Source organism: Myotis nattereri, assembly GCF_964212035.1.
Source record: "Myotis nattereri genome assembly, chromosome: 3".
NCBI classification, from domain to species: domain Eukaryota; kingdom Metazoa; phylum Chordata; class Mammalia; order Chiroptera; family Vespertilionidae; genus Myotis; species Myotis nattereri.
In genome coordinates, this window is record NC_138077.1 from 9,358,628 (window position 1) to 9,380,856 (window position 22,229).

At 60.1% G+C, this 22,229-nt stretch overlaps 1 protein-coding gene across 1 annotated transcript in view; it reads left to right on the forward strand.

Moving 5' to 3' along the window:
* The first annotated feature begins 1,062 nt into the window (after window positions 1-1,062).
* The window catches only part of COL18A1 (collagen type XVIII alpha 1 chain), an 80,792-nt gene continuing 59,625 nt past the window's right edge, over window positions 1,063-22,229 (forward strand). Inside the window, exons 1-2 of the mRNA XM_081088530.1 lie at window positions 1,063-1,162; window positions 1,269-1,363. Coding sequence (XP_080944656.1) covers window positions 1,152-1,162; window positions 1,269-1,363 — 106 coding nt within the window. The 5' untranslated portion in view covers window positions 1,063-1,151. The remainder of the gene's footprint in view (window positions 1,163-1,268; window positions 1,364-22,229) is intronic.

Genomic DNA, 22,229 nt, shown 5'->3' on the forward strand with positions numbered 1-22,229 from the left:
TGGGTTTCACAGAAAGTTAGAAGCCAAGGGTGATGGCGCTGGGGCCTCTGGTGTCCTGCGAGGCGAGGGGCGAGGTCCAGGACAATGCGAGTTAGTGTAAGAGGTCGGTATGAGGGGCTCTCTGCGGACAGGCCTGCTGGGTGGGTGTGAGGACAGGACCCCATGCACGGCTGCCGGAGGAAGGAGCTGAGATGCGGCCAGGGGCACCAGCCCGAGGCAATGGAAACCAAGTGGACATCACTGGGGGTAGGAGGCTGGGAAGGCTCTGGTGAGGGGCGGCTGGACCTCCGGGAGGGAGAGGGGCCCAGACTCTGGGGGCAGGGGCGCACGGGGGGGGGGGGGGCTGGCCTTCTCAGCGACCCTCCCGAGTCCTTCCCTCTTTGTAAAGTGGGGGGGGGGGGGACCTAGCGGGAGTCGCCGCCTGAAGCGTCCTGGGGCACAGGGTCACCCTGGGCGGCCGCAGCAGGTGGCGGCGGGCGCAGCGTGGGGAGCGCTGTCGTTCTGGGCCTGAGCCTGCCCAGGCGGGAGGCTGGAGCCATTACCTCGCGGCTAATGCGCTCACGAGGCTGGGCAGGAGCCCCGCTTCTCCCCCCTCCACCCATTATCCCCCAGCGATAAACGCCTTTGTTCAAATCGCCCCACCGGGTTCAGGGCCTGGAGAAGACTCCCCCGGGGGCCGCGAAAGACACCTTCCCGAATAAAATCCGGGCCGGCTGCGTCGGTCCAGACCTTGCCCCGGGCTGGGAGCCCGGATCCCACGTGCGCCCCGAGCTGGGGCAGGGCTGGCGCTCTCCGGGGGCGGGGGCGCGGGTGGACCGCGCTCGCTGGGGTGGGAGGTGGGGAGAAAGCCCCCGGAGAGCGCTACTGCGCGCGGTGCTAGGACCCGAGGGAGCGGCCGGTCACCCCTCGAAGCCCGGGATTTGGCCAACCGTGCCCCAGCCCCAGCTCAACCCAGCCCACCTCCTGGTTCAGCCCGAAGTCCGGGCCCGGCTTCCCGGCCTCCCCGCCCCGCCCCCTGCCCGTCCCCGCCTCGCGCCCCGCCCCGCCCCGCCCCCTGCCCGTCCCGGTGGCGGCCGGAGCGTGAGGGCCGAGCGGGCGCACCGCCGCGGAGGGTGCAGGAGCCGCTGAGCAGACCGTCCGGCCCGCAGAGCATGGCGCCGAGGTGCGGAGCGCGGGGCCGCGAGGCGGGCGGGGGCAGCGGGGTCGCACGGCGGGCGGGCGGGCGGGGGACGCGTGCGGAGAACTAACCTGCGGCATGTCGCCCGCAGGTGGCCCGGTCCGTGGCCGCTACGGCGATGCCTCCGGGACGTGCTCCCACTGCTGGCCCTGCTGCTCCGGGTTCGCGCGGCCTCGGCGGAGCCAGGTAAGAGCTGCGGGGACTGCAGGCCGCCCGCACCCCAGCGCTGTGTGCGGGTCTTCGGCGGTGCCGGCCCCCTCACCTCCAGCCCATCCCGGATTTGGTCCCAGGAGGCGGCCTCCGCGCTGCCCACGCGCACGGGTGGCCAGCGGGCGGCGGGCGGAGGAGCGGGGTGGGGCCGCGGCTCTGTGTTCCGCGTGTCCCGCGCTGGCCATTCATTCTTCGGCTGCAGGGGTTCGCGCTGCCCCCGCACCGCAGGACCCAGGGAGCCGGCTGGGGTGGCGCGGGCCCTCCACGCCGCGAGTCCTTCGGAAGCAAACTTGGTGACCAAACTTCGGCCACTCCGCCGGGAAGTTGGTGCACTCGGCGGGCGGTTCTGCCGGCCGAGGGCCACCGAGGGGCCGGGGCTGTGGTCGCGGGGGCAGCTGTTACACTCGCGGGGGCTCTGGAGGCGCCCGCACATCCACCGCCCTGGTCACTGGCCTCGCCCCTCCCAGCTCCAGAGCGGCCTCAGTGGGTTGCGCCTCTGGGCTCCGGGGGTGACCGCGCCGGGGGCTGGCAGGTCTCCGGGGAAGACAGTGCGGTTTGGAGTGAAACCACTTGGTTTCCAACCTGTTGAAGCAAAAACTGCTCGGGTTCCCCAGGGCCAGCCTTTGTGCTCGCAGGGGCCGCAGGCTGGGGTCCCGCGGTTGCCGCGGTGTCGGGTTGCGAGCGGTCCCCTTTGATGCCGCCGAGCCTCGGGGAACAATGCGCTGAAGTCCGTTGTTCGGCTGCGCTCGCCGCCTTTCCCGCGTGCGCCGCAAACCGTGCCGAGGGCGCCGTTCCAGGCGCGCCGAGCTCCCTCTGCCACTGGCTTCGGGGACCCGGTTCCTGACCACGCGGCTGCCAGGCCCTCTTCCTGACACGCCCAACAGTGGCTGGGGAGGAGGCGGTGTTGCGGGAGTGGAGGGATGCCCGACCGCGGGGCAGCCCCCGCCCCAGGGGCCCGGGTTTTGCCGCGGGTCGACTAGGATGCTTGCTGTGCGCAGACGTTCGTCAGCCCTCTCCTCCTGGCTCCATTGAAAACAGGAGACTGTAACGCAGTGGTTCTCAGCCTTCTGGCCCTTTAAATACCGTTTCTCATGGTGTGACCCAACCGTAAAATTATTCTCGTTGCTACTTCATCACTGTGATGTTGCTACTGTTATGACTCGTCATGTAAATATCTGATATGCAGGATGGTCTTAGGCGACCCCTGTGAAAGGGTCGTCGCGACCCACAGGTTGAGAACCGCGTAACTGGTCACCGCCGAAGCAACACACCTGCTTGCCACCGCTTCTGAGGGAGGAGGGACCTGACTGGAGGGAAGTCGTTCTGGGGAGAGAAAAACAATGTAATTTGTTAAATTGTTTCCAACCGGTTTAGGGTAAATAGCCGGGCAGACCTTTCGGAACAGTAGGTTGTAAACATCTTCCAAAAGCACCTGCTCGTGGGTAGCAGATGATTTCTTATTCACTCCAGGAGGGAATTGGGGGACGTTTGACCTTTCATGATTGAGTTCCTCCTGACCCTCAGGGCACTTGGGGGGTGATAGTCGTGGCTTCAGGGGCCTCCCGGTCAGCTTCCCAAGGACAAGGACAGCCCCAGGCCCAGACTCCTGCTGCTGAAGCAGGAATTTGCAAGCCTAAGCCCTCATTTATAATCAGGTAACAGGGAGAAAAGTAAAGACGCTGGAGGTTCGAAAATGGTGTGTTTTACCTCCTGTCCCACCACCAGGGCTGCAGTGGGATTTATTGCAGAAGGGAGGAAGGAAGGCTGATGGGATGTGGCTCTTTCTGAACCTGGAGGTTAAAGCAGGAAGCAGGCTCAGCAGGGGGCTGGGGGCTGCCCATCCCCCCCCCCACCTCCCCAACCTCCACCCCTACCCCCGCCCCCACCCCGCCCGCCCCTCCTGTCAGGGAGGACACAGGATCCATACCCAGCTGGGACTGAGCCCCCGGGAATTGGCATGATAATTGCCCCCTGCAGGTGTTACCAAAGAACTAATGTATGAAATCCTGACCTAGCAGGGGCTCCATTTGTTCTAGAAACCCTTAAAAATCATTCTAGGCCCAGTTTTCAGATTTGCACATTTTTTTTTCTGACCAAAAATGATGCACTTATCCATGTCTCTGTCTTGCACATGACAAAAAAAAAGAAAAAGTCTTGCTGTGCAGGGATTGGTTCCCGTGATTCTGATGCTCGGGAGTGGCATTTTGTGCATTTCCCCCACGACCGGAAGCCTGGCAGAAGCAGGGGCTGAGCAGTGTTGATGACTCTGGAGGTTCAGTGTTGCCCCCCCCCCCCCTTGCAGGTGGAAGTGTGTGGACTCACCGGTACTAAAATGGCCTTGGCCCCCGAGAGGTGCTTGTGAGTCAGAGTCAAGGCTGAGGCAGAGGACAGCATACAGCCTGGTCTCTCCCACATGTGACCTCAGCATCAGGCTCTGCCAGCTCCCCCACCCCCCATTACTTGGGGGAGCTGCCGGATTGGGCTTGTAAGACAGAGCCAAGATCCTATGGCCGGTGGAGGTGGCGTCTGTCATCGTCACCGAGGCTGATGGGAAAGGGGCTTAGTCCCAGGCTGGCGTGTTTCTAGGTAGAGCTGTCACCGGAGCTCACCCGCTGGGGAGTCTTCAGGGTTCAGGTGTGGGACCTCTAAGACAGTTTTGAATTTCAGCAAAACTTGTTTTTCAAGGTTCTCCTGTTTTCCTTTAAAAGAAGGAGAGGGAGGAAAGTCCTGAGCAAGGAAACCTAGAAGGAGCAAAGCCGACTCCATCTAGAAACTGACTCCAAACAGAGTGCACGTGGGACTCTGGGAGAGCCCTGCCCCACCCGCCTTCGCTTCACCTTAAACAATACACATGTGCACGCACACGAATGTGCATGCACACATGTGCACACATGTACATAGAAGTGCACGCGCACACACACCTGTGCACACACACAAGGGTAGATGCACACATGCACACACATATACTTGATTTCTCTCCACCAAAGTGTCTGGTTCGCTCTTCATTCAGACTGTTGAAAGGCTTGGTTCTCTGGGCCCCTGGGAGAGGTGGAGGGGCCCCGTGTGGGCAATGGCACTGCCCCAGAACAGCTCCCGGCTGCAGCCATGTGCAGCACAGGGAGAGGAGTCCCCGTGATGCCCACGACTCAGCTGTCCGTCCAGAGTTGGGTGGCCCAGCTGCTTCTCAGGATGGCGCTGCCCACCCAGCTCCAAAGGGCGCTCTGTCAGGCTCTCCATGCTGCTGAGGTCAGGACACTGGGCAAGTCTTGGCATTGGAGCGTGGGGCAGAGGCCCTAGTCCACCCTGATACCTTTTCCATGAGGCAGTGAAGGAGATAGGGCAAAGCCCAGTCTTCTGATTCAGGGTGCAGCGAGCCTCCTCACCCTCATGGCATCAGGGCTAATGGGAAGGGGCAGTCAGCTGAAGGGTGGCATCCAGGATGGCAGCTCAGGGGTCAGATGAGAGTGTGGCTGGAGCACGCTGGCCCCGTGGCAGCCCTGACCGATGAGCAGCGCCCAGGCCAGGCCTGCCTGCAGTGACCCCTCCCGCAGGGCCCACCTGCAGACGTGACCCGCTCCTCTCTGCGGAGGCTCCGGGTTAGCTGTTCGCTGGGGGAACCAGATGCTGCCCAGACGGCAGCCCCTCCCACTAGAACATGGCTGGCTAAGCAGCAGCTGTTCAATGCTTCAGGCACCTTCCTGGTTGAAAGTGGGCATCACAGGACCTGACACGTGAAACTCCTTGAAATTTGATGCAGTTTGTGGGGAGGGGGGGGATAAAATACTGAAAAAACTAGAATACATGTTTGGCGTGCTTATAACGTTATTAATTTTTATACATTTGACAACAGTGGCCCAGAAAGACAATGAGAACAGATGGGAGCGATACCCATGCTCTCTCCTCAGAAGCTGCTGGCCAGGTCACATGGTTCTCTGGACCCTAGGCCCACCATCACTGATGGTTTAGGTCTGGGACCAGCCCTCTGCCAGATACCACAGGGCCCGGCCCCTTCCCGTTCTCCTTCAGTTCAGGAAGGAGCCAGCATTTCAGCGCAGGTCTAGATCCTCCTGAGGCAGCCGGGGGCAGCCTGTGCCTGACCCTGCTCCAGGGCTATCTGGGGCTACAGCCCCCGCCCCGCCTGCCCCCTGCCCCCGTGAGTAGCAGGTGGTCACTTTGTAAAGCCACACAGTGTGTATAATAACTGTGCATTATATTTTATACCACACGTTGTGTCTCCCTACATTATGTGGTGTGTCTCAAAGCGACAGGAAGCCCCCAGTGGGAGGGGCCTTTTCTGTCCTCCCCAGCGCTGCCCAGTGCTGGCGAGGGTGGAAGAGGGATGCTGGCCGGCCGGTGGCGTCCCTAATACTTTAGATCGGCGGCCTGGGCCGCTGCAGAACGGCTGTCAGAAGGAACTTTTGATCATGGATGCGCTGAGTCAGATTCAGTTTGGAGGCTGCAGGGCAGCGTGTCTGCCCCACCCGCCGCGCCTGCAGGAGCGTGTCCTGCCTCCGGCTCCCCCGGCACGGGCAGGCCCGAGCATGGCCTTCCTGGCTGGCCTCAGCGAGAGCCCAGAAAGGAGAGCCTGTGTGCAGGCCCGCTCATCTTTCTGGAATTCCACGCTGGCCGGCGGGGTCACTCCTGGGCTGCTCTGGGATGAGGCTGGATAGGGCAGGGGCCCCCAGGGCTGGGCTGGAGTGACTGGTGGGGCTCTGGCCACTCCTGGTGTTGGGAAGACCAGGAGGCTTGGTGGGGGGCATGAGCCAGTGTTAGGTCCAGTGGGCCCAGACGCTGGCTGTGGGTCAGGGTTGACCTTTAAGGGTGTTTCCTGGGAAGGGACATCAGACCAGAGCCAAAGGCTGGGGCCCGGGCTGGAGAGGTAGTGGCTGGGCCTGTGTGACGAACACGCTCAGTGATGGGTTGCAGTGGCAGGGCCGGGGTCTGAGCTGCAGACACCCCGTGCTATTGATGGGTTGATTGACTGCTTTTGGTAGAGCCTGGACTGAACGTCTGCGATTTATTTAAATGTTTATTCTTTCAGTGTTTCATTTCTTTTGGTGTGAAGCACTCACTTTTACATTTTGCACTGTTCCTGTGAGTAGATTCAGGAACCTTTGAGACTGTGTCAGGCATGGGCAGCTGAGTCTCCTGTCTGCAGAGGACCTGCTAGCATGGCCGTTCTCTATGACTGCGAGAGGCGCCCCTCTATTTTGCAGCGACCGGAGCTGGCGTGAGAGCAGTGCTGAGAGGGCGCATCTCAGTATCCGTTAACCGTATCGCGGTGCCCGCCATCTGAAATGAGCGCCCTTGCCGGTTTGGCTGCGTGGCTAGGCTAGCCGCTAAAGTGTTGACCTGCGGACTCCAGGGTCCCGGGTTCGATTCCCGCCAACGGTTGTGGGCTCGATTCCCAGGAGGGGGCGTGCAGGAGGCAGCCGATCAATGATTTTCGCTCATCATTGATGTTTATATCTCTCCCTGTCCCTCCTTCTCCCTTCCTTTCTGAAATCGATAAAAATATCTATTTTTTTAAAAAGTGAGCTCCTGGGAGCATGCAGCTGGAGAAGTGCAGCTGGTTCAGTGGCTCAGGGGCTGGAGGCTGGATGGCCTCCGCCAGGCCCCGAATCCATACACCTCTCGGCCGCGGGTGAAGGGAGAGCTTTCTCCATGTGAACATTTAGACACCAGGGGACTGACTGCACGTTGGGAGAAATCTGGTGGTTCATGTGGATGCTGCTGCTTTGACCCTGTGAGGGCAAGAGTAGCCCCGCCCTGTGCTGGGAGGGGAGGCGGGTAATGAGAAGATAGGACATGACACCCCAGGACCCTCGACAGGCCGGCCGGCCAGCAGACACCCAGCCCCCCAGTGGGCCTGGTGCAGGTGGGCTTGGCAGAGGAGGGAGACCATCTGAGACTATCTTCTCTGAGGTCCCTTTGTCCTGTTGACCCCATGGAGGCAATGCCTGTGACCTCTTCCAAGCTAGGGCTGAAGCGGGCAGGTGTCGGGCCAGCATTCCTGGAAGGCCTTACCGTCGGCTCCTGGCTGGTCCAGGGCTGGGACATGAGGGTGAGGCCTGGCTGGTTTCCCTGTTGGCTCCCACAGGGTGAGTCCAGTCATGTAACCTCTTTGTCTCTCTGGCCATTGACCTGTTGCCTGTGTGCATGATTGCGAGGTGCCCTGCCCGCCCCAAAGAACAGGAAGGAGACCACAGAGTTTCCCCGTGGGGGCCCTGTGATGAGCGAAGGATGAAGGAAGGCGGTGCAGATGGGCAAAGTGCGTCCACGGTGGGGTCTGGGTTTCCCTGAGTGCTCTGAGTCCTCACGCTCCTAACCCCGGGAGCCCCCGCGGCCAGCGTTGGGGCTGAGCGTGGGGGGCTGTGGACGGGGACCTCAGGGGACACCCCTCCAACTGGGCATATTAATTCACACTGGCTTTCCCTGATCTGGGCGCTATCACTGAGCATCTTGCTGATTTGACAGGTGAAAAACACGATTTAAAGTGTTTTATTCTGTGTTTTCACCCATTAGTGAGGGTGATGTTCTAATGCAGTGATGGCGAACCTATGACATGCGTGTCAGAGGTGGCACGCGAACTCATTTTTTTGGTTGATTTTTCTTTGTTAAATGGCATTTAAATATATAAAATAAATATAAAAAATATAAGTCTTTGTTTTACTGTGGTTGCAAATATCAAAAAATTTCTATGTGTGACACGGCACCAGAGTTAAGTTAGGGTTTTTCAAAACGCTGACACGCCGAGCTCAAAAGGTTCGCCATCACTGCTCTAATGTGTCCACTGGTCATGGAGGTTCTCCCTGGCCCCAACGTACGCTCTGGGCCTTTCCTCGAGGATTTCCGTTAGCTCATGGTGTCATCTCTGTGGTGGTAGATTTGGCAGATTTTTCGAGTTTGTGAGCAGCCTTCCACAGGGGATGCGGTACTTCCTAAAGCATGGAGTGTTTTTGTTTTCTTTATTTCTCTTTAATTTTTATGGCCTGTCTCTTTGGAGGGGACACACAGGTGATGAGCACGGCTCAGGGACCACGGTGGGTGCATTGTATTGCAGGGATGACTAGGGGTGGTGAGGATTCCGTGAGCGAAGGTGTGCAAGGCTGGTGAGCAGTGCATGTGGGGGGGGGGGGGCGGGGGCACACACGACATGTCAGCTGTGACCTTTTTATTTTTTTAATGTGTTTTTATTGATTTTAAAGAGAGAGGAAGGGAGAGGGAGAGATAGAAACGTCAATGAGAGAGGAACATCAGTTGGCTGCCTGCTGCACACCCCGTCCTGGGGACTGAGCCGGAAACGCTGTCTCTGCTCTGTGAATGGGGAGGACAGGATGGTGGTTCCTCCCAGGCTTAACAGCAGGGAGCCCACACCGCACTTGGCTTCCTGGGGTGCATCCTGACCACCCCTCACTGGGCTCTGAGGACACACGATGGGGCAGGCTCTCACCCAGCCATCAGGGCGGGGCCTGTGTGCACTGTGAGCTGGAAAGGGGTCCATGTGGCCGGCGCGTGGCTGTGGGCTGTGCCCGCTGGGACCGCCGTATATTGGACGGATTCCGCCAGCTCCCATCACCGAGTCCTCCAGGTGTCCTGGGCCACGCAGGCGCATGGCCACGCCCATCCCACACGCTGCGGGGATCCGGGGAGCACACTCCTGCCTCTGCTTGTTGGGTCTGGTTACTGGGCTGCTGTGTTTTTAAAAATAAAACCTCCCGTTGAGATTCCACGAGGCTGTCAGGAGACACCTGAGAGGGCAGGCCTCTTGTTCTCTCCGGTTGGGTGGGGAGCCGCCCGGCCAACAGGCTTGGCCCTGGTCTGCGGTTTGTGAATCTGGACGGAGCCTGATGTGGTGTCAGGGACAGCTCAGAGGACAGCCTGCAGCTTCCTGTCACCTGCCCCATCGACTTCCAACCAGAAAGAAGGAAGGGTGTCATTAATCCTTACCTGTGGGGTCCTCTCCACCTATCCCTGGGTGTCCAAACTGCTGCCTCTACTCCACGGCCCCCAGGCTCCATCCCCAGGGGCCCCTGGCTCAGACACCTTTCTCCCCTCAAGTGGATTCTCAGGGTTTTAAAAGGGCAGGTTTGCCCTGGCTGGTGCTGCTCAGTGGTTAGAGCACCAGATTATGCACGGAAGGCATGAGGGTTTGATCCCTGGTCAAGGGTTGCAGGTTCACCACCCCCCCCCCCCCCCGACCCCTGATCAGGGTGTGTGTGAAGACAACCAATCTATGTTTCTCACTCACATCGATGTTCCCTTCTCTCTCTCTCTCTCTCTCTCTCTCTCTCTCTCTCTCCCTCTCCCTCTCCCTCTCCCTCTCTCTCTCTCTCTCTCTCTCTCTCTCCTTCTCTTTCTCTCCCCCCCCCCCCCCATTCTCTCTGAAAAGCTTTGGAAAAAAATGTCCTCAGGTGAGGATTAACAACAACAACAACAAACACAAAAAAGACAGGTTCCCCGGAACTCTCCTAGGATGGGGTTGAAGGGGCTCTGGTTCCCGACAGGCAGGTGTCCAGTGGAGCCAGCCCATCAGTGGAGCTGGGAGAGGCTTCTTCTAAAATAATAACGATTTCAGCTAAACAGCTTTCTGTCACCCCAAGCCTGGGGCCACAGCGAGCTTGGAGGGGTGGGAGGCTTGGGCCAGGGAGGGAGGTGGTGAGAGTGGGGCCCAGTCAGTGGAGAGGGCACTGGCACGTGGGAGAATGGCTGGAGGGGGCCCTGCCGGGTGCAGTGCTGACTGTTAATGAGGCCCCTGGTGGGGGCGCTGTCCTGGGACTCGGGGTCCCGAGGGCCTTCGCGGGGCGGCCTGGAGTGTTACCCTCCACACGGTCAGACAGGGACCTGCCCTTCCGTTTTTGGAGCATTAGACAAATGGTACAAAAGCAGGTTCCCAGAAAGTACCAAATGGCCAAGGCCCCAGAAAGAGTTTATGAAGCAAAGCTGACCGGGTGTGCGCGTGGGGCACGAGGGGAGGGTGCCGTGAGCCCTGGGCATCGGATGCTGCGACGGCCTACTGCTGTCTGGACGGTGCGTGGCAACGGGGTGCCAGGCCGGCTTCCTCAGGAAAATGGCCGAGCTGGCCACATGCAGGAGGCTGTGCTCCCGAGACTTTTCCTCTGTAGATTGGACATTTTTAACCTGTTTTTGGTGCGGGGACCTTTTCTGAGCTCCTGCGTTTAGCAGAAGCAGGGACATCCCAGCGAGGGGGCAAGAGCGCAGCGTGGTCTGTGGGCCAGGAGGGCAGCCCAGTGCAGGGGCTGCGGCAGCGGAGGGGGAGGGGGTAGGGGGGCTTGGGAGCTGGCAGCTGCCCAGGGGCTTTCTGGGTACAGGTAGCGGTCATTCCTACCCACTTCCTGGGCCCGTCTTGGGTCAGCAGCACCAGGGCTGGCCCAGTGGGACAGGTACTTCCTGGCCAGAGGACTGGGGCCATGGGGAACCGGGGGTCCTTTGTGAAATAGGCCTTCTGGGCCTGAGGGGACTTGGGGAGGGCAGGTGTGAAGCTCCGCCTCAGGGTCTTGGGGTGGGGGAGGCACAGGGTGGCATTTCTCTGCTTGGAATCGGAAACCCAGGGCTGCGCAGTGGAGGACAGGCCTGGCGATTCTGGGCCGCGTGACCCCCTCCTGCATCCCCCGCCCCCCTCTCCTTTGTAGTCTGGTCACCCCGGTTGCCGAAGGGCCCAGCCAGCAGGTTTAAGTACTAATGACTTGGGCTGTTACTAGTAAATCTCACTAGTGAGCAGAGGAGCTGGACGGTGGGGCTGCAGCCCACCCCGCCCTCTAAGGACAGTCGCAGCCTGTGCCACCGGCACCATCGTCACCAGGACTGGAACCAGAGAGGAGGCGGCTCTGGGTGGAGGACACCTCACAACCCCATCACTGTGCTGGCCCCGTAGCACGCGGGAGAGACTGCACAGTGGAGGAGGGGGAGGCTGGTCCCCAGGACAGGTGGGCCAACCCCTCAGAGCCTTTGCTAAACCCCGTGCTGAGGGAAGGGGGCTGGTCCCCCAGGTTCTGTTGTGCAATTTTCGTGATTTTTAATTTTATTTTGTGAAATGATGCGCGTCAAACAGGAAAGCACACAGTATTCAAACCACAAACAATACAGGATGCAGGGCCTCTCTGCCTCCCCGAAGGTCACCCCGCAAACCCAGCTCACAACTCCAGATTTCAGATACTCCGCTGGGGGGCTGAGAAGTTGTTTAGATGCTTTAATGGGTGGAAAGAAAAATGAAAGATCAGCTTCTGGAGAAAAGTGAAATTGGACACAAATAGCACAGCCCTGGGCTCGGCCACAGGTGGGGACAGGACCCCCGGGGTCTGCTAGAGTCCCCCACGGGCCCCTGGGCAGGAGGTGATGGAGGGAGCCACTGGTGGACCCGGAGCACCTGGCAGGCCCCTCTCCTGGCTGATGTGCCCCGGCCCCCCAGCCTGCAGGGAACGTGGGCAGCACAGAGTTAATGGGCGCCTCCCTGCGGGTGTGAGGGGCGCTGGGAAGCCAGGATCTGGGAGCTCTTTCATCGCCAATCACCAATTGAAGACGGTCGTCCCCTGGGATGAAAGCCCCTTTGTGCCCGGCCTGGGCTGGCTCTCACGCACCCCCAGAGCAGGTAGTGGACGGCCCTCTCGCTGCAGGAATGTCCCCATGAGGCACCGCAAACAACCTCCTCCTTTATTCGTGCTATCAGCTCACGATGCCTGACGATTTGGGTCCCAATTATATCTAGAGAAGGAGGGGAAAGGTCGCGCTGTCTAGACACTAACCCAGCGCGATTCCGTTTCTTCCTGGGCCTGTCTCCTGGCAACAGGATTATGGCTGGCGGGGGGCTGGCATTCCCCAGGCCCTGTGAGAGTGGGGGCCCCACTCCTGCTCTCCGGAACCTTCTGGGGCCAGCAGTGGGGTGTGGGCAGGGAAGGCTGCGTGGAGAAGGCCTACTGCTCTCAGGCTGGTCACCAAGGGACCCTGGGCCGGGCTGGGGTTGGGGAGGCCTTGCAGTGAGGGGAGCCCCGGTGTTTGCTGGAAGCTGTGTGTGCTGAGTGCCCTGCTCTCCGGCCCAGTTCCATCAGCCCTGCCACACATGCCTGCCTTCTGCCGGGAAGGGCAGGAAGGGAACTTGGCTAATGCCCATCTGAGCTCCTGACCCCCCCCGCCCCCCAAGTTAGCAGTGCTCCCCCCCCCCCAGGTGGCAGACGCCAGCCCTTGCTGCTCCAGACGGGCTCCCACAGGGTCCCCAGTGGCATCTACACTGGTTCCTACTGTGTTAGGTTAGTTGCTGCCTGGGGTACCCTGCTTAGCGCCCTATGGGCTCCCGCTGGACAGACGGTGTCCCGGAAGCATTTGCAGCTTTTGCCAGAACTTTAACCCCGTGCAGAGCACTCACGGTTCCCTGCAGAGGGACCTGGGAGGAGCAGTAGGAGTGATGGTCACAGGGGTTGTAGCCATTGGAAGCGGGGGAGGAGGAAAGGAGGCTCCAGGGAGTGGAAGCTGGGGGTCCATTAGTAACAGGGCTCCCCATTTCTCTCTAGCCTGGCAGACAGCTCCAGGGGGTCTGCAGGGCCTCCTCTGTCAGGACTGTTTTAAGGAGGCATCAGTCAGGTCCCCCTTATACTCCCTTGTGTCCTGGCTCTGTCACGTGCCCCATGCAGCCCCGGGGGAGGCCTGAGGTTGGGGGTGCAGAATGTGGCTGAGCACATGGCCTCCCCTCCCTCCTGAAAGTAAGGGGGTGGTGCCCCTCCACCCTGTGGGGTTTGGGCTACAGCTCTGCCTGCCTGTCAGACACACCCCTCTGCCCGTAGAGATGGAATCATGGGTAGTTAGCGAACAAGAAGGTGGGGTCTTCTCTCCTTGCTTGTCCTGCTCTTCATCTGATGGGGAAGCTTCTTCCTTTCACAGGCCCTTCTCTGCCTCCCGCCTGCATGAGACATGGGGGCCAGCAGGTACACGAACTTAGGTCATTTCAAGGTCGGCCATGCACTCGTGGTGCCATCCTTACAGGGAGACTCGCATCCTGTGCGCTCCCAGGAATTGGGGGCCGTGGGGGAGCTGGGGGAGGGGGGCCTTTAGATCTTGACACCAAGGCCAGGGACCGGCTTTAGGGGAGACCAAGTATACCGCATGAGTAAGTGTTTGCCACGGGGTCCTCTCGGGATGGCTGTACCTTTGGGATCTCCAAGCACTTGCACCGACTACATGTGCAGGAGCCCCCCACCTTCAGCTTGGGGCCACTGCTCTCTTTGTTCCCACAGTTGGGTGGTGGGCCCCCCCCCCATTCCAGCATGCTCACACACACTCACAGACACAGCCATGCTCACACACGCCGACATACACATGCCCTCACACAGGACACACAGTTAACACAAGCCAACCTTCAGGCTTAACTGGAGTGGAACCTGCACCCCAGGAATTGGCTCGGAGGCCACACTGTGCATCCCCTCTGTCCCCCTGCACGCTCCCCTCCCTCCTGAACTCAGCTTCCTCCCATGCTCTTCAGCCCCCCATAACCCCCTCATCCCAGACGACACCCCCACCCCTGCTCTTGACCTCACCTGCCGGTGCTTGGAGGTGCTGTTGTAGTTGGGAGCCCAGCAGGGGTTCCTTCGCTGGTCACTGGTCCCACCTAGAGGGAAGAGGCTGCAGACCCCGCCCGGCCCCCTCCCCGAACTCCCCTTCTGCCTCTCTGCCACCTAGGAAAGAGACTGTGGGTGGTGGTCCAAGGGGCACTGGGGGGCATATCCCTAGGGGACCCCCTACTGTTTGAAACTCTGACTTGAGATTGCACTGGCTTCCTGAACCGTTATGCTGTCTGGCAAACGCTTCCCCCTGGACCTGGCACCTGCACCCTCTGCTCCAGGTGCTACTGGCTTTTGCCCTGCCTGCCTGGTGCCCTGGGCGTCAGTGCCCTGGCTGAGTCCTCACACCAGGATGGGGCCGCCTTCCCAGGCAGGGCCTGTAGCCTCCTGGTACCTGGTGTGCCAGGCACACAGTAGGGGCTCAATAAATGCTTCCCAATGGATGGATGGGGGGACTTTTGAATGAGGGTTTTATGAAAAGCTCACAAATTAGGCCTCAGTTCTGTGCTCTGAGTGTCTGAGGGGCACAGGCCACGGCGTCAGTGGCAGGTAGGCGGGATGCAGAGGCGTTCCTGCACCTCCTGGTCACGAGGGTCCCGGGTGGGTCCTGAAAGTGGTTGCTATGGAGCTGCAGGAATACAAAGCGGGTGTGGGAAGCCAGGCAGAGAGACCTCCTTCACCATTTGGCCTGGCCCCTCTCGACAGCTGCCCGGTGGACACTGGTCACCAGCTGGTCGTGATGGTCATGAGGCTGGAGGCCAGGTGGGGGCAGGAAGGACTGACACACATCTCAGGGTGCAGTGAATGCTCACAGGCCAAGCGAGGGCCAGCGTTGTCCTTCCTGGGAGGCCACTGTCCTGTGGGGAAGCTCCTCCACCTGGGGGCAGTTCCTAGAAGGCCCAAAGGCTGTAGGTGTCCTTGCTTGCGACCAGCTGTCATTGCAGCCTTCGCTTCTCTGTAGGAGCTCGAGTTGGGAAACCCCGTCACTAAGCTCGGGATTGAGAATGACGTCACCCAGGTCCTGGAAACTTGACTAGTCACGCCTCCTAGTGTGGGCACCTTGGAGAGCTTGTCACCTCCCCTTTTCCTCCCAGAATGTGGTCAGGTGACTTGAAGAGAAAGTTGTGGGAGCTGCGCCCTCTGGGAGTTTCCCAGGTGGGTACAGGACCGCAGGAGGTCAAGTCCAAGTGCACAGACCAGCCTGGGTGACTAGGATGCGTGTGGTCACTTGACTTCATTCAGGACAGTGGGTCAGCCTCATTCTCGGAGTCCTTGTCTCTGCGGGGTCAGCCCAGGGCAGCCCTTTCTCCCTGTTCCTGCGGCGGGGCCCCGGCCGTGAGTCACCAGGTTGATGCTGAGGTAGTTCGCTCAGACTTGACCGAACATTAAGTGGCCAGATCTCACACGCACACACTCACACACACACACACACACACACACACACACGCCCCCGCCCCCGCCCCAGTGTTTCGGAAGAATGACTTCGTTTTCACCCCAATGATTGTCAGCAGCCGCCTGTGTCTGCCCTCCTGCAGTGGTAGGGGCCCAGGGCTGCTGGGGCCGTGGGAAGACCCCAGGCCTCAGGAGTTGCTGAGACTCACTCAGGGTCCCGGTGGTGGAAGGAGCTTCCGTGGCAGGGCCTCCCTCCACTCACTGGCAGCCCCAGGAGGCGTCCCACCCCCTCCTCCCACCCGCAGGCGCTGGCGGGGATGCTGCTTGGTGAGGGTGTGGGTCGGACGCCGCCTCCTCCTGGGCAGGCCCCCTCCTGCCCCTGGCCCATCAGCCTGACCTCACTGCCTGCGTGTCAGGGCACCGCCGTCCTCCCGGGTGGGAGGCTCTGGGCGGCCGCCAGGGCTGTGGGCCTCTGCGCTGAGGTTGGGCTCCGCTGTGGACGTGTGGACGAAATTGGCTCTGGTCCGCTGGCCCTGTGGTTTGGTGCCTCAGCTCCTGTGCTGGGCAGGGGGGTCCCACGGGCCCTGAGTAGCCAGCGCGGGCAGCCGCCCTGAGTCCTACCAGCTCCGGGTTCTGATTTCTGTGCTCAGTAGACGGTTGGCTCTGACTTCTTGGCAACCAGCTCGGGGAGCGCTGGGCCTGCTGCTGCTGCTTCGGGGCTGACGGAGCAAGGTGAGGCCTCGGGATTGGGCTCAGGAATTTGGACTGGCACCTGGGCCATGAGCTCAGGTCTGACTAACAGCTCTGACTAAGGAGGAGCCGAGCAGCTGTGACTCACAGCCCTGGGGCTCCAATGGCTCCAGCTCCTCCACAGCGAAGGCTGCTTCCCAGCTGCTTCCCAGCAGCTTCTCCAAAGCCTGCAGGGTGGCTGTGCTCATGTCCCCTCCCCTGTGCCGCCCTCCTGCTGCCCTTCCTGTCTCTCTGTGAGCACCCCTTGTCATGCTGCATGGGATCGGGGCCCAGTGCCTTCGGGGCTTGAGCAGTGAGTGGGTGAGCGAGGCTGTTCACCTCCAATGTGCTGCATCGGGGGTCGACCACCCTCAGCCCACTGGGAGCAGGTGGTGACCGGTTGGGTGTGGCCAGGGCTGGGGACTGGAGGTGAGGAGACCCCAGGATATGAGGGGGCGGTTTTCATGTGCATACAGTGCTCCCTCTCCTTGGGTGGGGAACAATCGGGTTCCTTTTCATTGGAGTAAAATTCACACAGCAAAACATTAGCCATCTTAAAGTGAACCATTCAGTGACCTTTGGGACATTCACAACGTTATCCAACCATCCCTATCTCTAGTTGCAGAATTCTCTCAGCTCCGAAACACTGCCTGTTATCAGCCAGCCCCTCCCTGCCCTCCCCCAGCGCCTGGCAGCCGCTAACCTGCTTCTGCCTGTGGATTTGCCCCCATGGGATCCTACACTGTGTGTCCTTCCGGGTCTGGCTTCTGTCACTGGGCATCACGTGTCCCTCCATACTATAGCCTGTCAATGCTTCACCCTTTTTCCTGGCTGAGTAATACTCCACTGTAAATGCTTTAACTTTTGCCCTAGCTGGTTTGGCTCAGTGGGTAGAGTGTAGGCCTGCAGGTCAAAGGGGCCTGGGTTCGATGCTGGTCAAGGGCACATCCCTCGGTTGCAGGCTTCTCCCCAGCCCAGGCCCTGGTCAGGGCACCTGTAGAAGGCAACCAATGGATGTGTTTCTCTCCGTCTTTCCCTCTCTCTTCCACTCTCTCTAGAAATCAATGGAAAAATATCCTCAAGTGAAGATTAAAAATAATAATAAAATAAATTCTTTAACGTTTAAAATAACTTTTTAAAAATATGTTTTTTCAATTGATTTTTTTAAATATATTTTTTATTGATTTTTTACAGAGAGGAAGGGAGAGAGATAGAGAGTTAGAAACATCGATGAGAGAGAAACATCGATCAGCTGCCTCCTGCACACCTCCTACTGGGGATATGCCCGCAACCCAGGTACATGCCCTTGACCGGAATCGAACCCGGGACCCTTCAGTCTGCAGGCCGACGCTCTATCCACTGAGCCAAACCGGTTTCGGCTTCAATTGATTTTTTAGAGAGGAAGGGAGAGAGAGAGAGAGAGAGAGAGAGAGAGAGAGAGAGAGAGGCAGGCACAGGCACATCAATGGAAGAGAAACATTTTGCACAGCCCCCCCCCCCCCCCCCCCCATAGGGCAAGCTGGCAACCTGGTCATGTGCCTTGACCAGGAATTGAACCTCTTGGTTCCTGGGCTGAGCTACGCCGGCTGGGCTGAAACAATTTTCGCGTAAAGGAAGCATCTCTAGATGGGGCTGTGGCTTTTGAGCAGGTGACCCAGGCAGGACCCCGGGCAGGCGGCGGGGAAGCAGGTGCTCCCTGGGCTGCAGGCCATTCTGTGTGGTTACGTCAGTGGCTGCCTAATTGGGGTTCTGTGCAGACACAGTCCTGCTGTGTCCGTTTACCCGTCTCTGCTGCTGCTTCAGCATCCTTTGTGAGTTGGTCACGGCTGCCATGTGACCCTCAGCTGCGGGTCCCCCGCGGTCCGCTCCTGGCTGCCTCGCTCCTCCTCCTCCACCGGTGTGGGGGCCCGGAATGTGTGTCCAAGGCGTGGGGGTTGGGCCCTGGGGGTCTTGGTGGCCTCCCTGTTTGTGCTGCAACTCTGTGGTGGGTCCCTTTGCCCTCCCGCAGGGCAGGTTGCTTGAAAGGATTAACATGGCAGGAAGGGGGGCCCGACACCCCGAGGCCCTCAGCTACCTCCTGGTTGCCGCGGAGGGGGTTCCAGGTGGGGCGCCTCAGCCTCTCCCCAGAGGGGGGCTGGGCCCACCCAGGGCAGGCTCGGGGTCACTCTTGGTGACCCTGGGTCCAGTTACAAAGGCGGCTAGAGAACGTGGGTGGCTGCCTAAGCCGATGAAAACCCAAGAATGTGGAGAGGGCTGGTCCTGGCCTCAGGTCTCCCGGTCCTCGGTGAGATTGCTTTCATTTCTAGGCAGGAGCCCCTGGGAGGCTTTCTGTGGCTGGGCAGGTTCCTGGCAGGAGCCCCCGGCCCCAGCCTTTCATCAGCAGGCCCTTAGCAGGGACAGGCCAGCCCAGGAAGCGGGGGTCACGAGGCCCCACCAGGACGGTCACTCCACGGTCACCTCACACACATGGCAGGTCTGCGGGTGGCGCAGGCCCGAGGCGGGGGATCAGGAGGCACCAACAGGAACTGGGGGGAACGGGCCGCCCGCAGTCTGCTGTCCAGCAGGCGCCTGGGCATTTGTCTCGCAGGTGATTTATTTGCAGGGCTGGGGGCTGACATCCCCGAGGTCACATTCCAGTCATAACAGCTTATCTGGGCTGTCAGGCTGGCCCGGGAGGGGGTCTGAGACAGAACAGAGCTCCGCTGGTCTCTCCCCGCTCCATTCCCTCCCGTGGGGTCTAGGGGGAGCAGGGAGGTGTTTGCAGAGACCTCCCTGAAGCACCTACTGTGTGCAGGGACAGTGCTGGGCCCTGGGTCCCCCCACCTCCCATTGCTCACAGCGGGGGAGGGAGGGTTAGGTGGGCAGGACCCACCCCACAGCCCTAGGGTGCAGGGAGGCAACCTGATGGCATGGGGGAGGAGGACTCATTCCAGTGGAGGCTCTCGGTGCCCCAGAAGAGGGTGACATTTGCAGGGCCCCAGTCGTTGTGCTGGGTACGTGTCCAGACGCCATAGAATCCTCCCCGAGGCCCCAGGAGGACCCCCGCTGCTCTCCGTGCCTTTCCATATTGGCACTTGAGGCAATTTCAGACACGGACCCAGGACTAATGCTGGGGGGGCGGCGAGGGCGGGGCCGGCTGGGGCAGACGTGGGCCGTGGGGGAAGGGGAGATGTGAGGCCATCCTGAGCCATGCCCGCTGGCTCTGCGTCCATGGCGGGCGGGCGGGAGGTGTGCATAGACGGCCTCAGGGACCCAGCCTCCATGTCTTCTGCTGACTTGGTCCAGTCAAGTTGGGGTCAGGTGTGAATCGTGCAAAGAATTCCCTGTGCTGAGGGCCGTAGCCCCGAACTAGGAGGGCATCTGGGAACCTCAGGCTGGGTCCCTGGGGAGGAGCACCCCAAAGGCCTCTTCCGAGATTGGCGGAGGGTCAGCCCAGAGGATGGGCTGACATAGGACCTGTGATTGGGACCTGCTCCAGGTGCCTGCCGGGAAGGGGCAGCCCAGTCCCCTCCGGCCGGAGCTCCCTGCCTGCTTCACTTGTCAGAAGGAACCCATTGTCCGCCCACCACACTTTGGCCTCGAGAAACGTCCCCTCCAGAGCACCCTCGTCGTCCCCTTTCCCTGTGAGGACGGAGAAGACTCCAAATAGGTTCCAGAGAAAAGCGGCGATTGCACAGATGTTAATCCTCTTTGAGACGACATGATCGTTCAGCCAAAGAAAATACTCACACCGGTTTCACTTTGAAAGGGTCACGGACTCTCTTTAATGTTTAATTTCTTTTGACCCATAAGTATCACAGGAGAAGGAGGAGGAAGAAGCCGTCGTCTGCTCAGATGTCGGAAGGAAGTTTGGACGATGGGATGGAACATTTCGTTCAATCTTAAAAGTAAAGAAAAAGTCTTTATTTTTATAGGTACAACCTCACAAAACTTCCAAAGACTAGGTCCTCGCTACCGGCCGCACGCGTGGATGGGACCACCCTGGTCCCGTTGGGGGATGAAGGTGTTGAGCTGGGCTGGGCTGGGCGATGGCCTGGGAGGGGCTGGGGGCTGAGAAGGTCTGTGGGCTGTGCAGGCGGGTCCCCAGCAGGCCCTTCACCGAACCTGGCTGGCCTTCGTCAGGCTTGAACTTACCAAAGTGCCACCTGCAAGAACAGGCTGGGGACCCGGTGGGGAGCCCCAACAAGATGCATTCCTGAGTCCTGGCTCCCCGTGCGCCTCAATGTCTGCTTCCTTTAGGCCTCTGGCCAGCTGTGTCATTCCAGTGGGTCCCGTGTCTTCTCTGCACCTCAGTTTTTCTCTCTTGCAAATGGGCTCACAGAGCTCGGCTGCAGGGGGCACCGTGAGGATGCCGGAAAGGTGCTGAGAAACGTTAGGCTGCGGACAGGCGCCAGGTGATGTTGGCCAGCCTCTCAGGGACCCCAGGCCCGCGAGCCAGCTCTTTGGAAACCTGGAGGGAATGGCTTTACGGGGCAGGTGGGGGTGACTGGTGCTTTTGCAGGAGGACTGGGGGGTGCAACGGCATCTCTGCTCTTCGCCACCAGCCCAGGAGCAGGGCATCAGGGTGACTTCTGGGGGGACAGCTGTGAGGGCCTGAAACCTCTGTTCTCCACTCAGAAGCCTGGCCATGGTGGATGGATGGGGCCCCGTCGAGAGTTTGGTCCTTCTGTTCGGCCAGCCCTGCAGACAGGGGATGTGCTGGTGACCCAGCAGTTCTGGACTCTGTGGCATCTGTACTCGGGGCGATTCCAACTACATTTATCATCAACGTGGAGAAGAAACCCAGAGGGAGGGAGAGACTGGATTTGCAGCTCGGGCCTTTTGCCAGCACCTCCTTGTTACCACATGACTGTTAGCCGGTGGTTTTGGGTGAGTGTGAGGGCGCAGGCTGGCAGCTGTGGGGGAGAGAGGTGGGGCGCCGCCTCATCCTGGCCAGGGTCCTGGCGGGGGTGAGCTTGCACACCGGAGCCCTCGGAGAGGGGCTGAGGCCCTGAGGAGGTTCCTCCGGGGTGTGGGGGTCAGGTCTGGCCTGGGCTGGGGCCATTTGGGGCCCTTGTAGACAGTGACCTCTCTGAGAAGAACTGGAGATCCATCTAAAATCCTGCCTTGCCCAGCCGGGGTGTCTCAGTGGTTGAGCGTCGACCTATGAACCAAGAAGTCACGGTTCAACGGTTGGATTCCTGGTCAGGACATGTGCCCGGGTTGCAGGCTCATCCCCAGTGGAGGGGGGTGCAGGAGGCAGCTGATCAGTGATTCTCTCTTGTCATTGATGTTTCTATTTCTCTGTCCCCCTTCCTCTCCGAAATTAATACAAATTATTTCTTTAAAAAATCCTGCCTTCGGTGTCCTCTCACGCCCTCTCTCTTCAGTGAAATGCCCCCTGGGTGACACGGATTTTAACAATCATTTCTGTCCTCCCTGAGGGGGACCTCATTTAGAAGTGACCCCGGCCCCCTGGGAGACGGGGAGCGTGCACACTGCACCTCCCGCCTCCTCTGGGATGTGGCTGGGAAGTAGCCGCCTCCTTTGGGAACCGGTCCAGCCGTGTTGAGGGGAAACGGCCCCATACGCTGGGTGGGCATAAGAGGGGCTGTGCCTGGGGCCCCGTAGAACCAGCCTGTCTGCACATGGACCAATGCTCATTCTGATAACTTCCTGCGGACCACATTTCTCGTGATTTAAAAGCTTCATGGAATACCCATTTCCAGCTTGTATCTGGAACAAGATGGGTTTTTAATTAGGTGAAAAGGTTGACTGTTGGGCGCTGGCTGGCTGAGGCCGAGGACGGAGCTGCGCAGGCTGCAGACAGGAAGGGGCCGCGAGGACCCATGGACTGTCCCCCGAGTGTCCAGCCCCCCTGGCTCCTGTCAGCACGTCTCACTGTCCCCTCTGAAGTGTTTGCAGGTTCAAGTGCCCGAGTTCTGGAGGTGGGTGTGTCACCCACTCTCACACTCACTGCCTTTCACACTCATACGTCACACACTCACCTTCAGTCTCACACAATCAGGTATAACACACTCCCGTCCCCAGGTGGGCTCCCCGAGCTGTCGCTGACTGGTGAGCAGGGGTGGGCGCACCTTTCCCTGACTGCTCCTTCCCAAGCTCTCTTGCCAACCTCTCCTTCCTCTCTGCCCGCCTCGCCAGGCAGCCTC